The sequence below is a fragment of the Aspergillus brasiliensis genome, assembly GCF_001889945.1.
Source record: "Aspergillus brasiliensis CBS 101740 unplaced genomic scaffold ASPBRscaffold_5, whole genome shotgun sequence".
Classification (NCBI taxonomy): Eukaryota; Fungi; Ascomycota; class Eurotiomycetes; order Eurotiales; family Aspergillaceae; genus Aspergillus; species Aspergillus brasiliensis.
Genome location: NW_027137446.1, coordinates 1354529 through 1370189, shown reverse-complemented (window position 1 = coordinate 1370189; position 15661 = coordinate 1354529). Strand labels below are relative to the sequence as shown.

Sequence of the window (15661 nt, the reverse complement as noted above, 5' to 3'; positions counted from 1 at the left end):
GGCCCACTTCTGCTCCCCGAAACCGAATATCTAATTCATTTTATCTACTCTATGATGAGAATGATAATACAGTTGGTTAATGGTGATATTCAAGATACTATTAATGTTACCCACCCATCTATCTCTAAGTTATATACTCCGTAGCATCAGCATAAACTATCAAAACACCGCGAAATGGGTATATCACAAGAACGCATCTCCCCCAGTCAATACCATAAACCTGATCCCTTCCTTATACTTATCCCAAGTAGGATCACCGATCACAAATACAACTACACTCCGCCACCGGACACACCTTATGCCGCGCAAACCACTCCCGCGCATGATGCGCATGGAACCCATGGTTGCAATTGATGCAGAATACAATAAACCGCCGCATCAGTTCTGTCTCAGACGGGCGTCGTCCCGCCGCATCGGCCGCCACACAAGCCTTGGACATCGGGTCCGGCGCTCCCAGCCACAGCGTGCATACTCCGCACCGCGGCATATGGCGTCCGCAGCGCGGACACACTGTGCCGGACATGGCTGCGCTGCCGAGGGGATTACCTGGCGTCGGGTGTGTGACTTCGCCCGTCACCGAGGGGTTCAGTTGCGAGGAAGCGTCGTGCTGCGTGAGTGGTCGCGTGCAGTAGTTGCAGGTGAGACTGACTTGCTGGCGGGGCGGATCGATCAGTTTGCGCCCGTCCCAGGTGACGGCGAACTTACGGGAGCCGACGTCGAAGCGCGCGCGCTCGAGTTGCAGTTTCCATGCGTTGATCTGCTGGCGGTAGGTCTCGCGCCAGGATTCGAAGCGTGCGCGATCGGGTGAGGTGTTGATGAAGCGGGGGACGGTGTGGCTCATGGCTAGCACGGCTGTTTGGATGTCGTGGAACTTGTTGATGTAGGATTGGAAGAGGTCCATAGCGGAATGGTTGAGTCCAGTCAGGAGGATGCCTTCGATGTCACCTTGTTGGATGGCAGTGGTGGTGGTTTCGTGGAGGTAGCTCGTCAGGTCATCGTCCGGCAGCCAGCGCAGCGCTACCTCAATCCGGTATCTGAGCGGAAGGGTGGTCTCCTGGATGACAGAACGCCAATCGCCCTTGCTCACAAGCGCGAGAATCGCTCGCGCGTAGGGATCGGTAAGCTCCTTGGCAATCTCAGCGCAGGTATCTTCCCAGTCCGAGTCGGTGTCGCCTTTCGCTGCTCCCGCAATGGCCATGGCGAGAAGTTTATGGGCTTGGGTGGGCTCGTGGCTCCGCAGAGCCAGATACGCGAGTTTCGCTTCGTCTTGGAACATGGCCAGCGCAGCGGCCTTGGTGTGCTGCTTGTCAGCGGACAACGTCTTAACCGACTCTTCAAGCTCCCGGTGCGATTGCGCCGCGCCGCAGAGTCGCAGGCACAGCCGGCGATGCTCGGGGTATTCGGTCTCGCAGCCTTTCGTCTCGGGTAGGTTGAGTTGATCTTGAACTAGCTCCACGATCGTTTCGTGAATGTCGGATGCCGGGTTGCCACCGACTCGTCGGTCATGGAGACTCTCTCCTGTTGGAGTTAGCCATGTCTAGGATCGGAAACGGAGTGACATACCCAAGTCATTGTTCCAGACATCGTAAACGCCCAGGTAATTTAGATCCAGCCCGTTAATAATCATAGATTCGTTACTAGAGTCGGAGCGTGCGCCTGATGCGGTCAGTAAATATGGTGACTCTCCGGGTCCACACTTACGTTCAGCCCAGTCCCAGAAGCCCTGCAGCCACGAGTCATCAGCGAGGATTCTCTTGTTCCGTGCCTCGTCGAACAGATAGCCTTCTTTGCAGCGAAACCGGTTCACTGACAACAGAGTCAGAGCATCCTTCACAGGCAGCCGACTGCCCATGGTTCCCAACGACAAGGCATGTTCTCTCGCCTCACGGCTCGACAAAGGTGTCGTAGGCCGATTGCCGGCCCGGCGTCCTTTCTGCGGAGCCTGCCCGTTCGGATCAGACGCGGCTCGCTCGCGGAGGTCCTCCACCATCTCCGAAATGCTCAATCCGTGACTGGACTGGGGATTGATCGCTCTGAAATCAGAGTCCTCATCCGAGGTCCCCCATATCAATGTTCCCTGCGACGAAAGCCGTACCGGTGGCGCCGGAGGCTTCACAGTGAGTATGTTCACTTCGTCGTTCCCGGAAATCGTAATAGCGCTGGGCTCATTGCCCGGACTCATATTTAGAAAGTCAAATGCCACAACCCTATCTTTCTCATCGTACCCCCGAGACGGATGGTCGTAGGGCGTCACAACGTCTCTAACATGCTTCGTGTAGATCTGCTCAGGGTAGTTCCTTGCTGACCCCTGCCCCAATGTCTCATCCATGGACGAGCGCATCTCCTCATCCAGATACTCCTTGACAATGTCGTAGGTTTTGAAATGCCCTGTATTGGAAAGCACACCCAAACACCCCCTCTTGGTCCTGGAGAAGCGCAACGCCCAGATAGTCGACTTGGGTGCGATGACATTCCCAAATTCCAGCGACGGCCCCAGCTGACTTGTCTCCAGGGCATTGGTCGGCCCAACAGCCGGCGTAATGAAGCGCGACCCAATGCGCCGATCCCAGATACAGATAGTGGGATCATTAGTGGACTGACAAGACGCGATATAATTCTGATCGAGCCAGTCAATAGCCAAATTATTCACACAGCGAGTAGGAAACTGCAGCGACGGATTGCCGGGTCCCTCTGTTTCAATCAGCATCTCCATCACACCCATACCCACCAGGAAATCAGAAAGAAGAACTCACCTCTCAAATCATAAATCCTCACAAACTGCCCCTTCACGCCCGTTACTAACGTATCCGGCTGATCACTAAAGAACTTCACACTAGTAATAGGTTCCGAACTGGCCAGCTTCCTCAACGGCTCCACAAACCCCTTAACAGCTTTACTCGCCAACCTCTGATTAACATCCCAGATATTCAAACAGAAGTCATTGCGCACGCGATCCAGCCCCGCAGCCAGCAACCCATGCGTACTAAACGCAACCGCATTACAGTACCGCTGATGTCGAATCGGAAACGAGTACGATTCCTGACTATCGCTCTTCATGCGCAGAATCGTCGCATCCCCGGACGACTGGCCCACCGCGACTAACGATTCATCGACCGGTGACCAATCGAACGCCCGGAATGCGGGCACTTTCGTATGTGTCGCTAGCACTTCATGCTCTAGACGGCCTCCGCCTCGCCCGCGCTCAAATGAGGTTACCTTGCACAAACGGAAGGCTTTCCCGGTCACGTCCACGGAGAGAAAGCGTTGTTCGCCCGTGGTGGAGGTGGGGGACCACCGGATGGCTTTTTCCATTTTTCTATTTTTCTTTTGCTTTTTTGGGTAGTAGTAGTAGTTGTTGTTGTGGGTTTGTGATCTGTCCGCTTTTGTGGTTTAATGTGTGCCCACCACCTCACACTTCACACACACACATACACTCGCACAACGCCGCCGCCGCCGCCGCCCCTGTGCTTCTGGTTGGTACTGCTTGAAGGGGCTGGGGCTAGGCTGGCCTGGGCTGGGGGGCTTCGTCGCAGATGCGACTGGACCGGTCACCAACTGAGATGTGATTTCAGCCGCGCGAATCTGATCTGTCACTGCCCATCGGTGGGGGAAATATCTCTTCTCTTCTTTGGTTTCTCAAATGTAATCGCACATCAGGGAGACTTGTCTAGACAACAATCAGGACAGTAGTTCCCCGTTCCCTGTTGTAAAGTAGAGATAGAGATGGTCTATTATAGGCGAAAAGGTAAGAGAATAAGTAGTAGTAGTTCCCATCAATGCATAGCTTCCTTGAATTGCGGCGCGCGTCATGGGACTATCCCGGTGCTGATTGGCCAATCTCGCTCTCTCAGAGTCCGGGGAGCTTTTTTCCCGGCCCGATAGATGATCCGACTATTATCACTTTTTCTTAATTCCATTAAAAATAATTCGATCAACTAATCATTCATCATCCTCTCCCCTCTATTTCCCTCTCATTTGAAGCCGCCCTTTTGAAAAGAAGAAAATAGGATAAGATAAAAATGCCACGAGACTACTCCCCTCCCGGCAGAAAACGCAAATCCCACGATATCTCCGACGATGCAGATGCAGCAGCAGCAGCGCCAGGAGCAGGCCCGCGCAAGAAGATCCATCTCCCTAAGAAAGAACACAAATACCCGTCTGTCAACGAGCTCAAGAAACGTATCCGGGATGTGAAGCGTCTACTCAACAAGGCCGATTTACCGGCCGATGCGCGCATCGTGCAGGAGCGTGCGTTGTCCGGGTATGAGAAGGAATTGGAGGATGAGTTGAAGAGGAGGGATCGGTCGAAGATGATTAAGAAGTATCATTTTGTTAGGTTTTTGGGTACGGTTTTTCCCCTTCCCTCATTTGTGCAAGATACATTGCTACATCTGGTTTTCTTTTACTATGGGTTGTTGCTAATATGGAGCCTGTTTGTTGTAGACCGCAAAACCGCAACCAAAGACGTGAACCGGCTCGTGCGCCGCGAAAAGGAAGTCTCGAGTGCCGGTCCCGATGTCATGGATGCGAAGACCAAGGAGAAGAAACTTGCTTCGTTGGCGGAGAAGCTCCGGGTCGCGCGTGTCAACCTGAACTACACTATTTACTATCCGTTGGAGGAGAAGTATATCGCCTTGTATGCGGAGCAGAAGAAGAAGGTCAAGGGAGGAGAGAGTGCCGAGGATGGTGGTGATGGTGCTGACTCCGATGGTGATGCGCGGTTCGGAATGGTGCATGCGACGGTTGCTGATAAGCCGGCGATGTGGCATGTTGTGGAGAAGTGTATGAAGGATGGGACGTTGGATATGTTGAGGGATGGAAAGTTGGAGTCTGGGACGAAGGCTGGGGAGAAGGATCGGAAGAAGGAGGAGAGAAGCAAAAGGGGTGGTGAGAAGGCGAAGAAGAGTCAGGATCGTGGAGTGTCGTCGTCGCAGGCTGGGAAGCGTAACGATAGGTCCAGGAAGGTGGATGATAGAAAGAGGTCTAGGGGCCCCGCTGAAGATCATGTCATGCGGGATGCGGGCAATGATGACGGTGAGGAGAGTGACGGCGGTTTCTTTGAAATGTGAAATCGTCCGTGTCTGGGCTGGTTGAGCGTGAACGCATTTTCTGGAGTTGGAGTTACATGTCTTATCTGTTTTTGTCCTGGGCCTTTCTCATTGAAGTGTGCGGCTATGCCCTTATACGATACCCAATGATCAAGTGTTTTCAACTATCCGAGTTCCTACAGTAGAATGCTAGAGGCTAGATGCTGAGATCCAGTTGGAATCTAAATGATTGTTTGTGAGTCTAAGTACAGTAGATGAACGAGAAATACATGTCGATCGTGTGGCAGATCGACTCGCCAGAACACCCGAAAAGATGCGCAGTGGTGACCCGGAGATTCTCACAGAGCAGTCAACGCCCCTGATATCTCTCTGGATCGACTAAGTGACTGGCACTTGTCGCGAAATCATCATGTCATATCTCATAGCATGCGCACAGCAGAGCGATGCTTGCATCCCAGCATGACCGGTTCCAGCCATCTCTACCCAACAGGGCGAGACGAATGCCGGTTCATGCTGGCAAAAGGTTTCCAGAACCTAGTAAGTCAGAACATTGAAACGAGTGTATCGCTCCAAACATATTTTCGCTCGATTGGAGGTCGACCAACAGACGAGTCGTCACCTTACATGACACTGCAGCCTCCTGTGCCGCCGCCTTCAGTGTGTCGCCGTCTTCCTGCCCCAAGGGTAGTGATAGTTCCAACACCGAAAGGTGCGTCTTCGTCGTCTTCGTTATAGATTCTCTCGGCTTCCCGGGCTCGTCGCCGGCGTCTTCTCACTCCTGCGCCCGGGGCACCCGCTTCCTCGGTTGCCATCATGAACTCGGCCCACTTCCGATCCAGCCTGCTCGCAGCCACAAGATCACCACGAAGGACTCGCTTGTTGTGCTCATCCACGGTCGGCTGCCAGCCATAGAAGCACTTCAAATGGATAATCTCATTTGGGTATACGGGTGGCGGCGGCGGAGGTGTGATAGAGGAAGCAATCACGGTCGCGGACTGATTTGGATCTACCGTGTGGGTGACGACCGAGACTGCTTGCATGGATTTGCGGGTAGCGCGCGGGAGGTAGGCATTGCTTGAGAGGACTTCCCTCACACCGGCCCAGGTGACATTGGCGCAGTCAAATACAACCAGACGGAGGCCGATTTTCGGAAGGTTCTCGTCGTAGCCACGTTTGCGCACGCGGAAGCTAGCTTCCATCAGGGTCAGATCAGACACCCGAGTGTTGTCCATCTCGACGGAACGGAGAGAAGGGCAACTCTTCATAATCTGCAAGGTTCCAATGTCGCCAATGCTCTCACAATAGCTGATGTTGAGGTGCTGCAGGCGCGCAGCACACGGGGACTTGGCAAGCTCAATAAGCGTGTGGTTGGAAAGCCTCTCCATATCCTCCAGGTCGAGGTGTGTCAGGCGAGGAGTGGTCCGAATCACCGCCATAACGGAATCGTCGGTGAGCTCAGAGCATTGTGAAAGTTGCAGGCCTTCCAGATCCGGTACATTATGGGCAAGACACTTAACACCGTCGTCTGTCAACTCCGTGCACTGGTGGATGTCCAAGTGTTTCAGTCGTCGTGGAGGGACCAGCGCGCGCTCCTCAAGAAGATCCATTTCCGGGTCAAGGCCATGCACAAGCGCCTTCAGACACTCGTCCGTAAGCTCCGTGCGGCTCATGATCAGGCGTTCCAGGGTATTCCGCTCGAACAGTTGTAGGGCGAATTCGACGTCGTCGAACCCACGGATCTCACTCGCCCGGAGATCCTTCAAGTTGTTGCACGCGCTTACAATCTTCTTTAGTCCGGCGGTATGAACACCGGTGCACCATGACACATTTAAAATCTGAAGTTGAGGGCAGGACTGTGCGATGATCGTCATGGCAGAGTCACTGACAGACGATAATCCGGACAAGTTGATATACTCCAGTCGGGGATTGCGCAAGAGGAAGCAGTTGATCGATTGCGTGTCGATGCGACATCCTTCCAGCGAGAAATTGACGACGTTCCGGCACAAGTCGGTGATGCGATCGCCATCAGTTTTCCATTTGTCCTTCAATTGGACACAGCCCCGGAGATTGAGATCGCGAACGAACGGGCCACCGGCAGTAATGAGCTTTACAAGACCATCGCTAGGGATGTCGCGGTAGTAGTCCGTCGTGTCAACTTCGGTCCACAACTGTCCATCATAACACATTTTGTTCCATGCCTTTGAAACCGCAGAACAACGGACAATCTCCTTTGGGGTGAGGTATTGGAAAATGCGCATCTTCAGCTCATCGGGCATATTACCCCAGAAATCAAAGACTTTCTTTGGCTTCGGGGTCGACCGCGCCGTGGCAGTCTGATCAGCTGCATCCGATCCCAACGGGGACCCCCGAGATCCCGGTCGCAAATCGGTAGGCAATGGAACTGTGCGGACATTGGGCGAGTCGGAACCGACAAGGCGGATTCGAGGGTTTCCATCATGGTCTACTGGGAAGGCAGCAGCACCGGGGGTAATTGGGCGGGCGTTCAATCCCCCATAGAGTTGGGAGGTGCTTCCATTACCCAGGCAAGGAGTATATGCGGATTGGGAGAGGGAAACACAGGACAAAGAGGCCTTGTTTTCACGACGGTATCCCGTGGAATGGGACCGGCCCCGTCTGGTCAGACTCGGGCTGGACGAGATGCGCTGCAGGCTCTGTAGCAGCTTGTGACGTCCCTTGAGTTTGGGTGGCTGTTCCAAAGGGATCTGGCCAGTTGAAGAAGCCGGGCTCGCCGGCGAGGCTGCTTCGGGCGAGGCCCTGATTTCATCAGGAAATGCAGTAGCCATGACGAAATTGCGGTTTCGAGATCCGAGGCTCCTAGGATAACAGATATCTCAACGGTTCGGAGAATGCGGAGAGATCGGCGAAAGATTTGTAGACAGTCGGACAGCTAGCCAGGACGATTTGTGGCAGCGACAAGCACAGGTGGTCGCAGCAATCCAGTCCTAGACAGACATAATGAAGCCAGACCGCCAGCCGTTCCGCAAGTATGAATCCGAGGCAATGATAGCCGTTATAACACCCTTATCGTCCTGATCGAAGCAAAAACGCCGAACCCCGATCCTGCGGATGGACAGGTTTTGTCGAGAGGAGCGAAGAGGAAGCGAATGGGAGAAGGTGACAGCAGGGCAGCAGACAAACAAGCGATCAAGTCGGGGGAGAGTTCTTCTCGGCTAAGAAGTGTTAACGATGTACCATGGGACAGCAGACCGCGTAACCCCGGAGAAGTGGCAGCGACTGCGGGTGGCCGGCACAGGCTCTGGATTCTCTCCAAGTAAAAAAGACTGGGTTTCCTGCAGACGTCACCGAAGCATCATCCACAGTGGTTCAACACGAAAAGGTAAAGAAGGCAGTCAGGCTACACGCAAACGGAAGACCCTGCAGGAGATCGAACAGAGAAGATAATATTTGATGGGAGAAAGAAAGCAGGCAAGCAAGCAAGTAAGAGAAAGCAGCCAGAAGGGGGGGGAATCACGTAAGGCTGGCCAAGTCAGACGACAGCCAGTTATCGTACAGCAAGCAAGTCAGAGCCACCACCACCACCACTGGTATGTTACCAGTAGAAGAGAAGGAAACACCGAAAGAAAGAGAAAGCGTGGATCCCGAGATGGGCCTGCATGGCCACAGAAGTCAGAAACAATGGAGTCGAACCGGCGAGCTTACTGCATTGGACCATTCACAGCAGCCACCATCGCCCATTCTGAGCAACACATAGCCAGTCAGGTCGGGTGGGAGATGAACTTCCCGAACAATACCGTACCTGTCGGGGCCACTTCAATAGTTCAGTTCTGAGACTGTGGACTGTGAGACGTGAGTTACTGAGTTGAGTTTACCCCACAGGCTTATCGAGACATTCCAATTCTCCCTCCGTAACTTATCGATTAGCTAGCGCTGTTCTTGATTCCCCACTTGACAAACCACAGGCGGTGGCGGTGGTTCCCGGCGGAGTCACCACGCGTTCCGAGAGGCATTTCTTTTCTTTCTTTCTTACCGTCTGTTCCGGTCAGTGAATAAGACAATGGCTTTCCATTCATCCTTTTTCAAGAAGCAGATAAGGATGGTGGTCTCATGAGGATACTACCTCAGATCAGAAGTTCAAGTCAGCCGATCAATCGAGAAAGTTTCAACTGTCAAGATAAGGATGGCGGGAAAGGACATTACGATCGGTATGCAAACGACTGGAAATAATGGTAACGATAACAATGATAGTATTGGGTGTTATAGACTCGTTTTGTCAAGTGGAGGCTTAGCTCTCTTTCTCTTCCCTGTTCCTTGTCTTGTAAATGCAGTTACCTGGAGACAGCACATCCCTTTGATGCTGCCATTATCCGCATTGCAAACAGACATACACCAACTCAATCGCAATTCCAGCATTTCACAACATACAAATGCCCCTTCCCAATACCTACTATACAGCCAACTACGGAGTACAATCACGCAAACCAAAGTGAAAAGTAGAGGAAAAAAGAAGAAAAAGAGAATCCCCAATCCCCAATCCCTGTACATCCTCCATTCTCTCCTCTCCCCTCTCCACTCCTCACCAAAAAAGAAAGACCCAAACCCACATTAAACCCACCACCCAGAGCCCAGAACACAACTTCCCAAGCCACGGTACACACCAGCCCAAAGCACCACTACAACAAGACAAGGGGCCCAAGCCCGACCGACCGGGGCTCCGAATGGCGGAAAACGGCTTCTCGTTCCTGGTCGGGTTTGTCCCTCTCTTCCTCTCCCGGGGTGTGCCCAATAATGTTGCAATTTGTGTGTGTATGTGGACTGTGGCTAAGTAAGACAAGTGACACACAGGTGGTGGTGGGTTGAGAGGGAATAACGGTCGTATTTCTCCACCCCACACTAAGTAATCCAGTTCAATGCTAGTATTATTTAAGAAAAGAAGGAAGGATGCTGTGTTACTGCTGGGGTTGTGTGTTGTTGTTTGCCTCTCGGATATAGACAGTGGTGGACAACGCCACCACTACACAGTAAGAGAGATAGAACACTGGTTGTCTTATTCAACAATAATGAACGACCAATATGTGTACTACTTGACTACATATTAACCTACAAAGTAAAAAGAACTACTAAACACATGGGGAGTAGTTATTTACACAATGCGATAGATAAACAAGATGTATCTATTCGTACCTTACTGACTGACTGGCTTAAGACCTTTTGACACTGACAGGTCGCCGGCCAATTCCCCCAAACCGGCAAGGCACCCATTCCATCCATTCATTCCCATCTTACGGAGTAATAGTATCCACCCTCTACAATGGTTCTATCCATCCACTTTTGTCACATTCACTAGTTTAGTTAGTTACAAAGTAAGTAAGTAGTGTGTATCGTGTGATTACTTTTTTTATTATGCACTTATGTGATAAATGACTAAGGGCTCACTCTCCGGGGCACACTTGGCTTCCCCATATGGAGTCGGTGTATGGAATCATACAATAGCAGAAGCAAAATGCATTGTACATATAGTAAAAAGGAAAATAGAAAAAGAAAGGAAAAACAGCAAGAGAGGGTCCGATGTACCTGTCCGCAAAGCCGAGGAACCAATTTAATTGCCTCTGGTGTGATCTCATGGTGCAGCACGGATCCATACCCGGAGTTTCTCAGGCGGCTGATGGCCACGAGTTTTCACTTAGTTTAACTACTCACTTCCAAACTAGACTACTAGCCTACTACCACTAGGCCAATACTAGTAATTACAGTATAGCTACTGGATAGGCTATTGCTTTTACGAGCACTAGCCTTTGACTTTCCCCCGCTCCCACACCCCCGCAGTTTTGGAAGAAGGCCCGGCGAGATCCTCGCGCCATGTGGAATACGTGGAAAGTGAACCAAACACACGAGGTGACTGCGTCGTGTCTTTCTATTCGTGCCCGCTTATTCTAACTGCAGGTAGTCTCTGTCTGGCTTGGATATATGTAAACACTCAAAGAGAAAGAAAATCATCGAAGAAACACCACTGCTGAGGGTATACCGGATCTTTCATATGCATATACTGCCAATTCTCATCCCTGGGCCATGCATAGAAGCAACGATGGTCCAGGTAAATGCAAAAAAAGAAAAAGAAAAAGAAAAACATCTAACCAAAAGAGCATAACAAGATGATGATGGGGTATCTCAGCCTCCGTAAACCTCTATACAATTGACCCACGGGCCTCCCGGTCTGTTCAGGCATTTCGTTATCATTCGTTCCAATGATTCCCATCCCGTCTCGTGTCCCCAATCCACAAGTTCCCCTCGCTCCTATATGCCCTTAAAACTCATTCATCCTGCTCGACTCCGTCCATTTCCATCATTTTCAAATCATTAGTGCCATTTCATGTGGAGTCATCGCATGCGTTGGTCCGTCATCACCATCTTCACCCTGATGGAAGTGAAAGCAAGAATGGAAAGGACGCCATGTCTTTGCATAGGCGGGCGGGCGATGACTGATAAAGTTGCATAATATCATCCAATGTATCATGTCATGGCGCGTGTTATCTTCTGTGTCGTAAAGCTCAACTGTCAATCATCCACGGATGCTCCAAAACTTCACTTATTGTCAATCGGTTGTCCACATCTCGGTCAAGCATCCTCCTGATCAGGTCGATGCAATCCTCAGAGAAGGGCAAGAACGGAACTCGGAGAGGGTGATCCAGAATCTCGTCAACGTTGTAGAAGGGATTCTCTTTGTAGACGATGGTGTAGAGTAAGATTCCAAGGGCCCAGATGTCTTGCTCCTTGCCTCGGTAGGATTTGCCCTGAAGAACCTCGGGTGCCGCGTAATCTTCAACATGTCAGTTTGACAGAATTAGGCTGAAAGAACTGGGGGGGTACTTACCAATCGTGCCCACAAATACATCAAAGGGTCCATTCTTGATATAGGCAGCACTCCCAAAGTCGATCAGCTTAATCCGACCTTCACCGTCCAAAATGACGTTCTCATCCTTGATGTCGCGATGCACAACCAAGGCCTTCGTGTGAAGATGATGTATCGCATCCACAACCTGCTTGAAGATGTTTTGGCATTCCGCCTCATCCATATTTGCTTTCAGCTCAATGTAATCAAAGAGGTCCATTCCAGGTAGCCCGTGTGGCGTCATCTCGATGTAATAATTGATATCGTCCTCGAAAAATCCTTCCATTTCCACGATGTTGGGATGCTTGAGACCGTCGCGTCGGAGATAGTTCAGAACATGGATCTCCAAAGGCACCGTTCCTAGGCGGCGATCGCGGGTCCACGTATCGACAAGAATCCGTTTCTTCGTGACGTACTTGAGAACGACTTTCTTGGTCGGGATCTTCTTCATGCGCGCAAGCTTGACTTCTCCGTAGGCACCTTGGCCCATCTCCTCAAGGATAACGTAATCGGAGATGGTTCGCTTTTGGGGCGCCTCTTTAGTACCAACCGGTCTTACTTCGGGCACTGGCTGGACTGGTTTGTCTATTAGAGGTTGCGAAGCTGCCTCACTCAACTGTTGGCTCAAGGTAGATGTCGGTATGTGCGTCTCTACCGATGTCCGCTCCGAGCCGATTGCGTAAGGAGTAGAAGCCGTTGTGGAAGGCAGATTCGACGCAGAAATGGAAGACGGGCTTTCGGTCCGGGACGGCGGAGAAGGGAAGCCAGCTGCAGGAGCTGCCGAGTGGATATGTCTCGAATATGTCACCCATAGTGCATATACAAGCTCTGTGACAGCTTCGAATTCCGAGTCGCTGTGATCTCCCGAAGTAGAATCATCTCGTGCCTTGGGGAACATTGTACCGCTCTTGGCCACACGCATTTGGACATCTACAGCAATCGAGGAGCCATCGCGATGCACAGCAGCAAGGCCAGATGGTTCTAGGAAGACTGAAGCCACATTTGATTTGCCATCGCGAAGAATAGAGAGAGTGCGTGCTCTCCGGAAGCTGGGTTCGGAGATCACCAGTCCGTCAACCAAGGGTACACTCTCCTCTTCGGTGAGCACGTTCAGCAGGCCGTCGAAGCCAGGTATCAAATCATTAACGTGGAGGCCTTCAGGTCGCTCATGTCCAAACAGCGCTGACGAGAAGACTGAGTTGGAGCTGACAATTTTCAGAGTCGATGAAGATAGCACCATCATACCTGCGACATGAGGAAAGCTAGATATTCGAAGGCATCTTGAGCTGTCGCCCTTGGTGATAGTGGACGGTATGCAGATACCAGCTGATGTGCGAGATGCGAAGTATTTGGTCTCGGTGATTTTGTTGAGGCCTCGATCGATTGGAGAATCAAGGCAGTCTGGCGGAAGGTTGGGAAGTAGCTCCGTGATCCGGGCTCCAGTTTTCGCCGCACCCTGACCCCAGACTTTTTCAATATCACCGGTGGCGTCAGCAATGTTCCAGGATTCATCGCAGCGAACGAATGCAACATTCTCCTGGATCTCCTCCATAACCCAGATCAAGCCACCACGCTTTTCCATCACCCAGATGCTGGCTGAGCCCCTCTTGCCATCGCGCTTCTCGATGGGTACCACATCTCCGCACAGCAGCACACCTCGGGACTTGGTTGCCGGGTGATTCAGTTGTCTCGCGCTCGAGCCGTATCCGTCATCAGTCTGGGCCCTCCTCGGAGCCCTCGCTCGAGAAGGCGGCTTACTGAGCAGCTGCGCTGTTACACCATTGCCCATCCCCATCGATTTCGGATTCACAGGCTTGACACGAGATTTATCCGGCGAAGGTTGGGCCCTTACGGCAGCATCAGCGGTGGGGTCCCGCAGTTTCGACTCAACCCACTGTCTGCGGTCTTTCTGTACGACTTCAAGGATACTTAGCTTGCGGAGCTCCGCTTGTGTGACACCAAAGATGAGACACGAGATGTCATTCGCCGCCAAAATGGTCCATGGTTCATGCGACTCGGTCCTGAACACGGCTTGTGATGCAGGTGTCCACTTGCTGCTGTGGGTATGTAGGACAGGAACCGGGAAACCATATCCTAGCGTTGAGGTACTGGTAGGAGATAAGGGATCCGTAGTAGTGAAGGGTGCTAGAGTCTCCATCAGCTTGCCCTGGACAGTAATAGAGCCAGCCTCGGTATAAGTACGTTTTTTTATGCTTACGCGCCTGGGGTACGGCCTCGAGTCTGCCCGCAGCGGGGATGCTAGATCTTCTGATGCTTGGCCCGAGAAACGCAGGGCATCAGGCGGACCCTGCTCCTGGGCCGTGCCCTTGAACTGTTCCGCGAAAAGCTGAGGTTCTGCAAATGCCCTTTCAAAGATATTGCCACTGTCCACATCAGCAGGTCCGGTCATAGGCCCGCGCGATAACCCAGCGTAGTTGTAGCGGTCATCCTTCCCCGAAACACTTGTTTTCGACAAGTAGTCCACCACGCTTTGGGTATCAGCATCTCCGCCGAAACGAGCCTGAGCGCCAGCAAGCCCCGAACTGTTGCTGGTGGTCCAGCCGAAGCGGTCGCGCATGAAGTCTATTGACCTCTTCAGGATATTATGCCGATTATTCAGTAGTTCCTCGGATTGTTGGGCAAAGGAAAAGGAGTGTAGCGATTCGCACGGGAAGCGATGGAGATCTTCTAATGTGCCAAATTCTTCGGTCGACGGGAGGCGTGTGGGGTGGGCTCTGGTGGAAGAAGCGGAGCGTGGTGAAGGTGAGTGACTACGTGAGGTCATCGGCGCGAGCGATGAGGCAGACATGTTCGGGAGGGTAAAGACGCGTGATGGCTGTTGACGTATGCGATCTAGACCAGATGGGCCAAGTCCATGTTCATGATCCAGCAGAGAAGACCTGCAGAAGAGCAATAGAAACCCCCTTTTAGTTCCTGTCTGCGTGCTTTGCGCCAATGCATATACAATCCTAACGCAAGGAGATCCCCGCCCATCGGCCACTTACCTGGAGAGATGATCATAGCCCGAGGAGAGTGTGTCTGCAGAATATTTCATTGAATCCTCAGTTTGCCCCGAGAGCCGTCTCATAAAAGGGTCCGATTCGGGTGACGCGGAAAGGGGTCCCACGGGGGACGACAATGGACTTGGTTCGCCTGTATGGGAGGAGATAGTTAGCTTCTGTCTGCCAACATCCCTTTGCTCCCTCGCTAATTGTGATATCATCCGCTTCTCCTGCGCCCCTCCCGGATACACCCTTCAGCAATGTGGAATGATGTGGCTGACTTGTTCCGAGATGCATATCCAAGTATGTGGGTAAACGGTCTGGATAAGTCGACTCGGATTCCAATAGGTTGGACGACCACTTCGGCGAAAGTTCGACACGGTCGTCGTTTCGCTTTGCAGCTTAGGCGAAGCGCCTGGGTCGCCAGTTGCGTAAACCTATCGTGCTCGAAGCCAACAACGCTTTCCTGCTGAATTGGTGCACAAGAAGAAGCCGCGGAAATGGTGATGATCAAATTAAACGATCACAAAGATTGGGAGAATGCACGACTAACCATCGGGATTATAGGAAGTAGAGCCCATATTTTCCCAAGTAGGCGAGAGCGTAGGGGCCAGCACCGACCAGACCGATTGACAACAAGCGGTTCAAATCGGCGCGACTCGAAATGACTTGGAAACAAAGAGGGCTAGGAGAGAATGATGGCGAGATTTATTGCTACATGGGATAACAGAACATTGACCATC

At 52.0% G+C, this 15661-nt stretch overlaps 4 protein-coding genes across 4 annotated transcripts; 1 reads left to right on the top strand and 3 right to left on the bottom strand.

The window, feature by feature from the left end:
- Positions 1 to 72: 72 nt before the first annotated feature.
- On the bottom strand, positions 73 to 3789 carry ASPBRDRAFT_42494 (uncharacterized protein). Its single transcript, XM_067624816.1, has 4 exons — positions 2754 to 3789; positions 1702 to 2691; positions 1564 to 1656; positions 73 to 1518 (listed from the first exon to the last, which is right to left on the bottom strand). Exons 1-4 carry the CDS (start codon positions 3310 to 3312, stop codon positions 254 to 256), a joined length of 2907 nt encoding a protein of 968 aa, XP_067480018.1. The 5' UTR covers positions 3313 to 3789; the 3' UTR covers positions 73 to 253.
- Positions 3790 to 3945: 156 nt separating this feature from the next.
- ASPBRDRAFT_176245 (Efg1 domain-containing protein) lies at positions 3946 to 5245 on the top strand. The gene is made up of 2 exons (XM_067619827.1): positions 3946 to 4344; positions 4444 to 5245. The coding sequence occupies exons 1-2, from the start codon at positions 4020 to 4022 to the stop codon at positions 5067 to 5069; spliced, it is 951 nt and encodes a 316-aa protein (XP_067480017.1). The 5' UTR covers positions 3946 to 4019; the 3' UTR covers positions 5070 to 5245.
- Positions 5246 to 5668: 423 nt separating this feature from the next.
- Positions 5669 to 7852, bottom strand: ASPBRDRAFT_123000 (F-box domain protein; the record flags this gene model as incomplete). The annotated part of the gene is made up of 1 exon (XM_067617559.1): positions 5669 to 7852. One exon carries the CDS (start codon positions 7850 to 7852, stop codon positions 5669 to 5671), a length of 2184 nt encoding a protein of 727 aa, XP_067480016.1.
- A 3723-nt stretch (positions 7853 to 11575) lies between these two features.
- Positions 11576 to 15499, bottom strand: ASPBRDRAFT_123037 (serine/threonine-protein kinase; the record flags this gene model as incomplete). The annotated part of the gene is made up of 4 exons (XM_067617564.1): positions 11576 to 11844; positions 11899 to 14816; positions 14922 to 15069; positions 15472 to 15499. 4 exons carry the CDS (start codon positions 15497 to 15499, stop codon positions 11576 to 11578), a joined length of 3363 nt encoding a protein of 1120 aa, XP_067480015.1.
- Between the last annotated feature and the right edge of the window lie 162 nt (positions 15500 to 15661).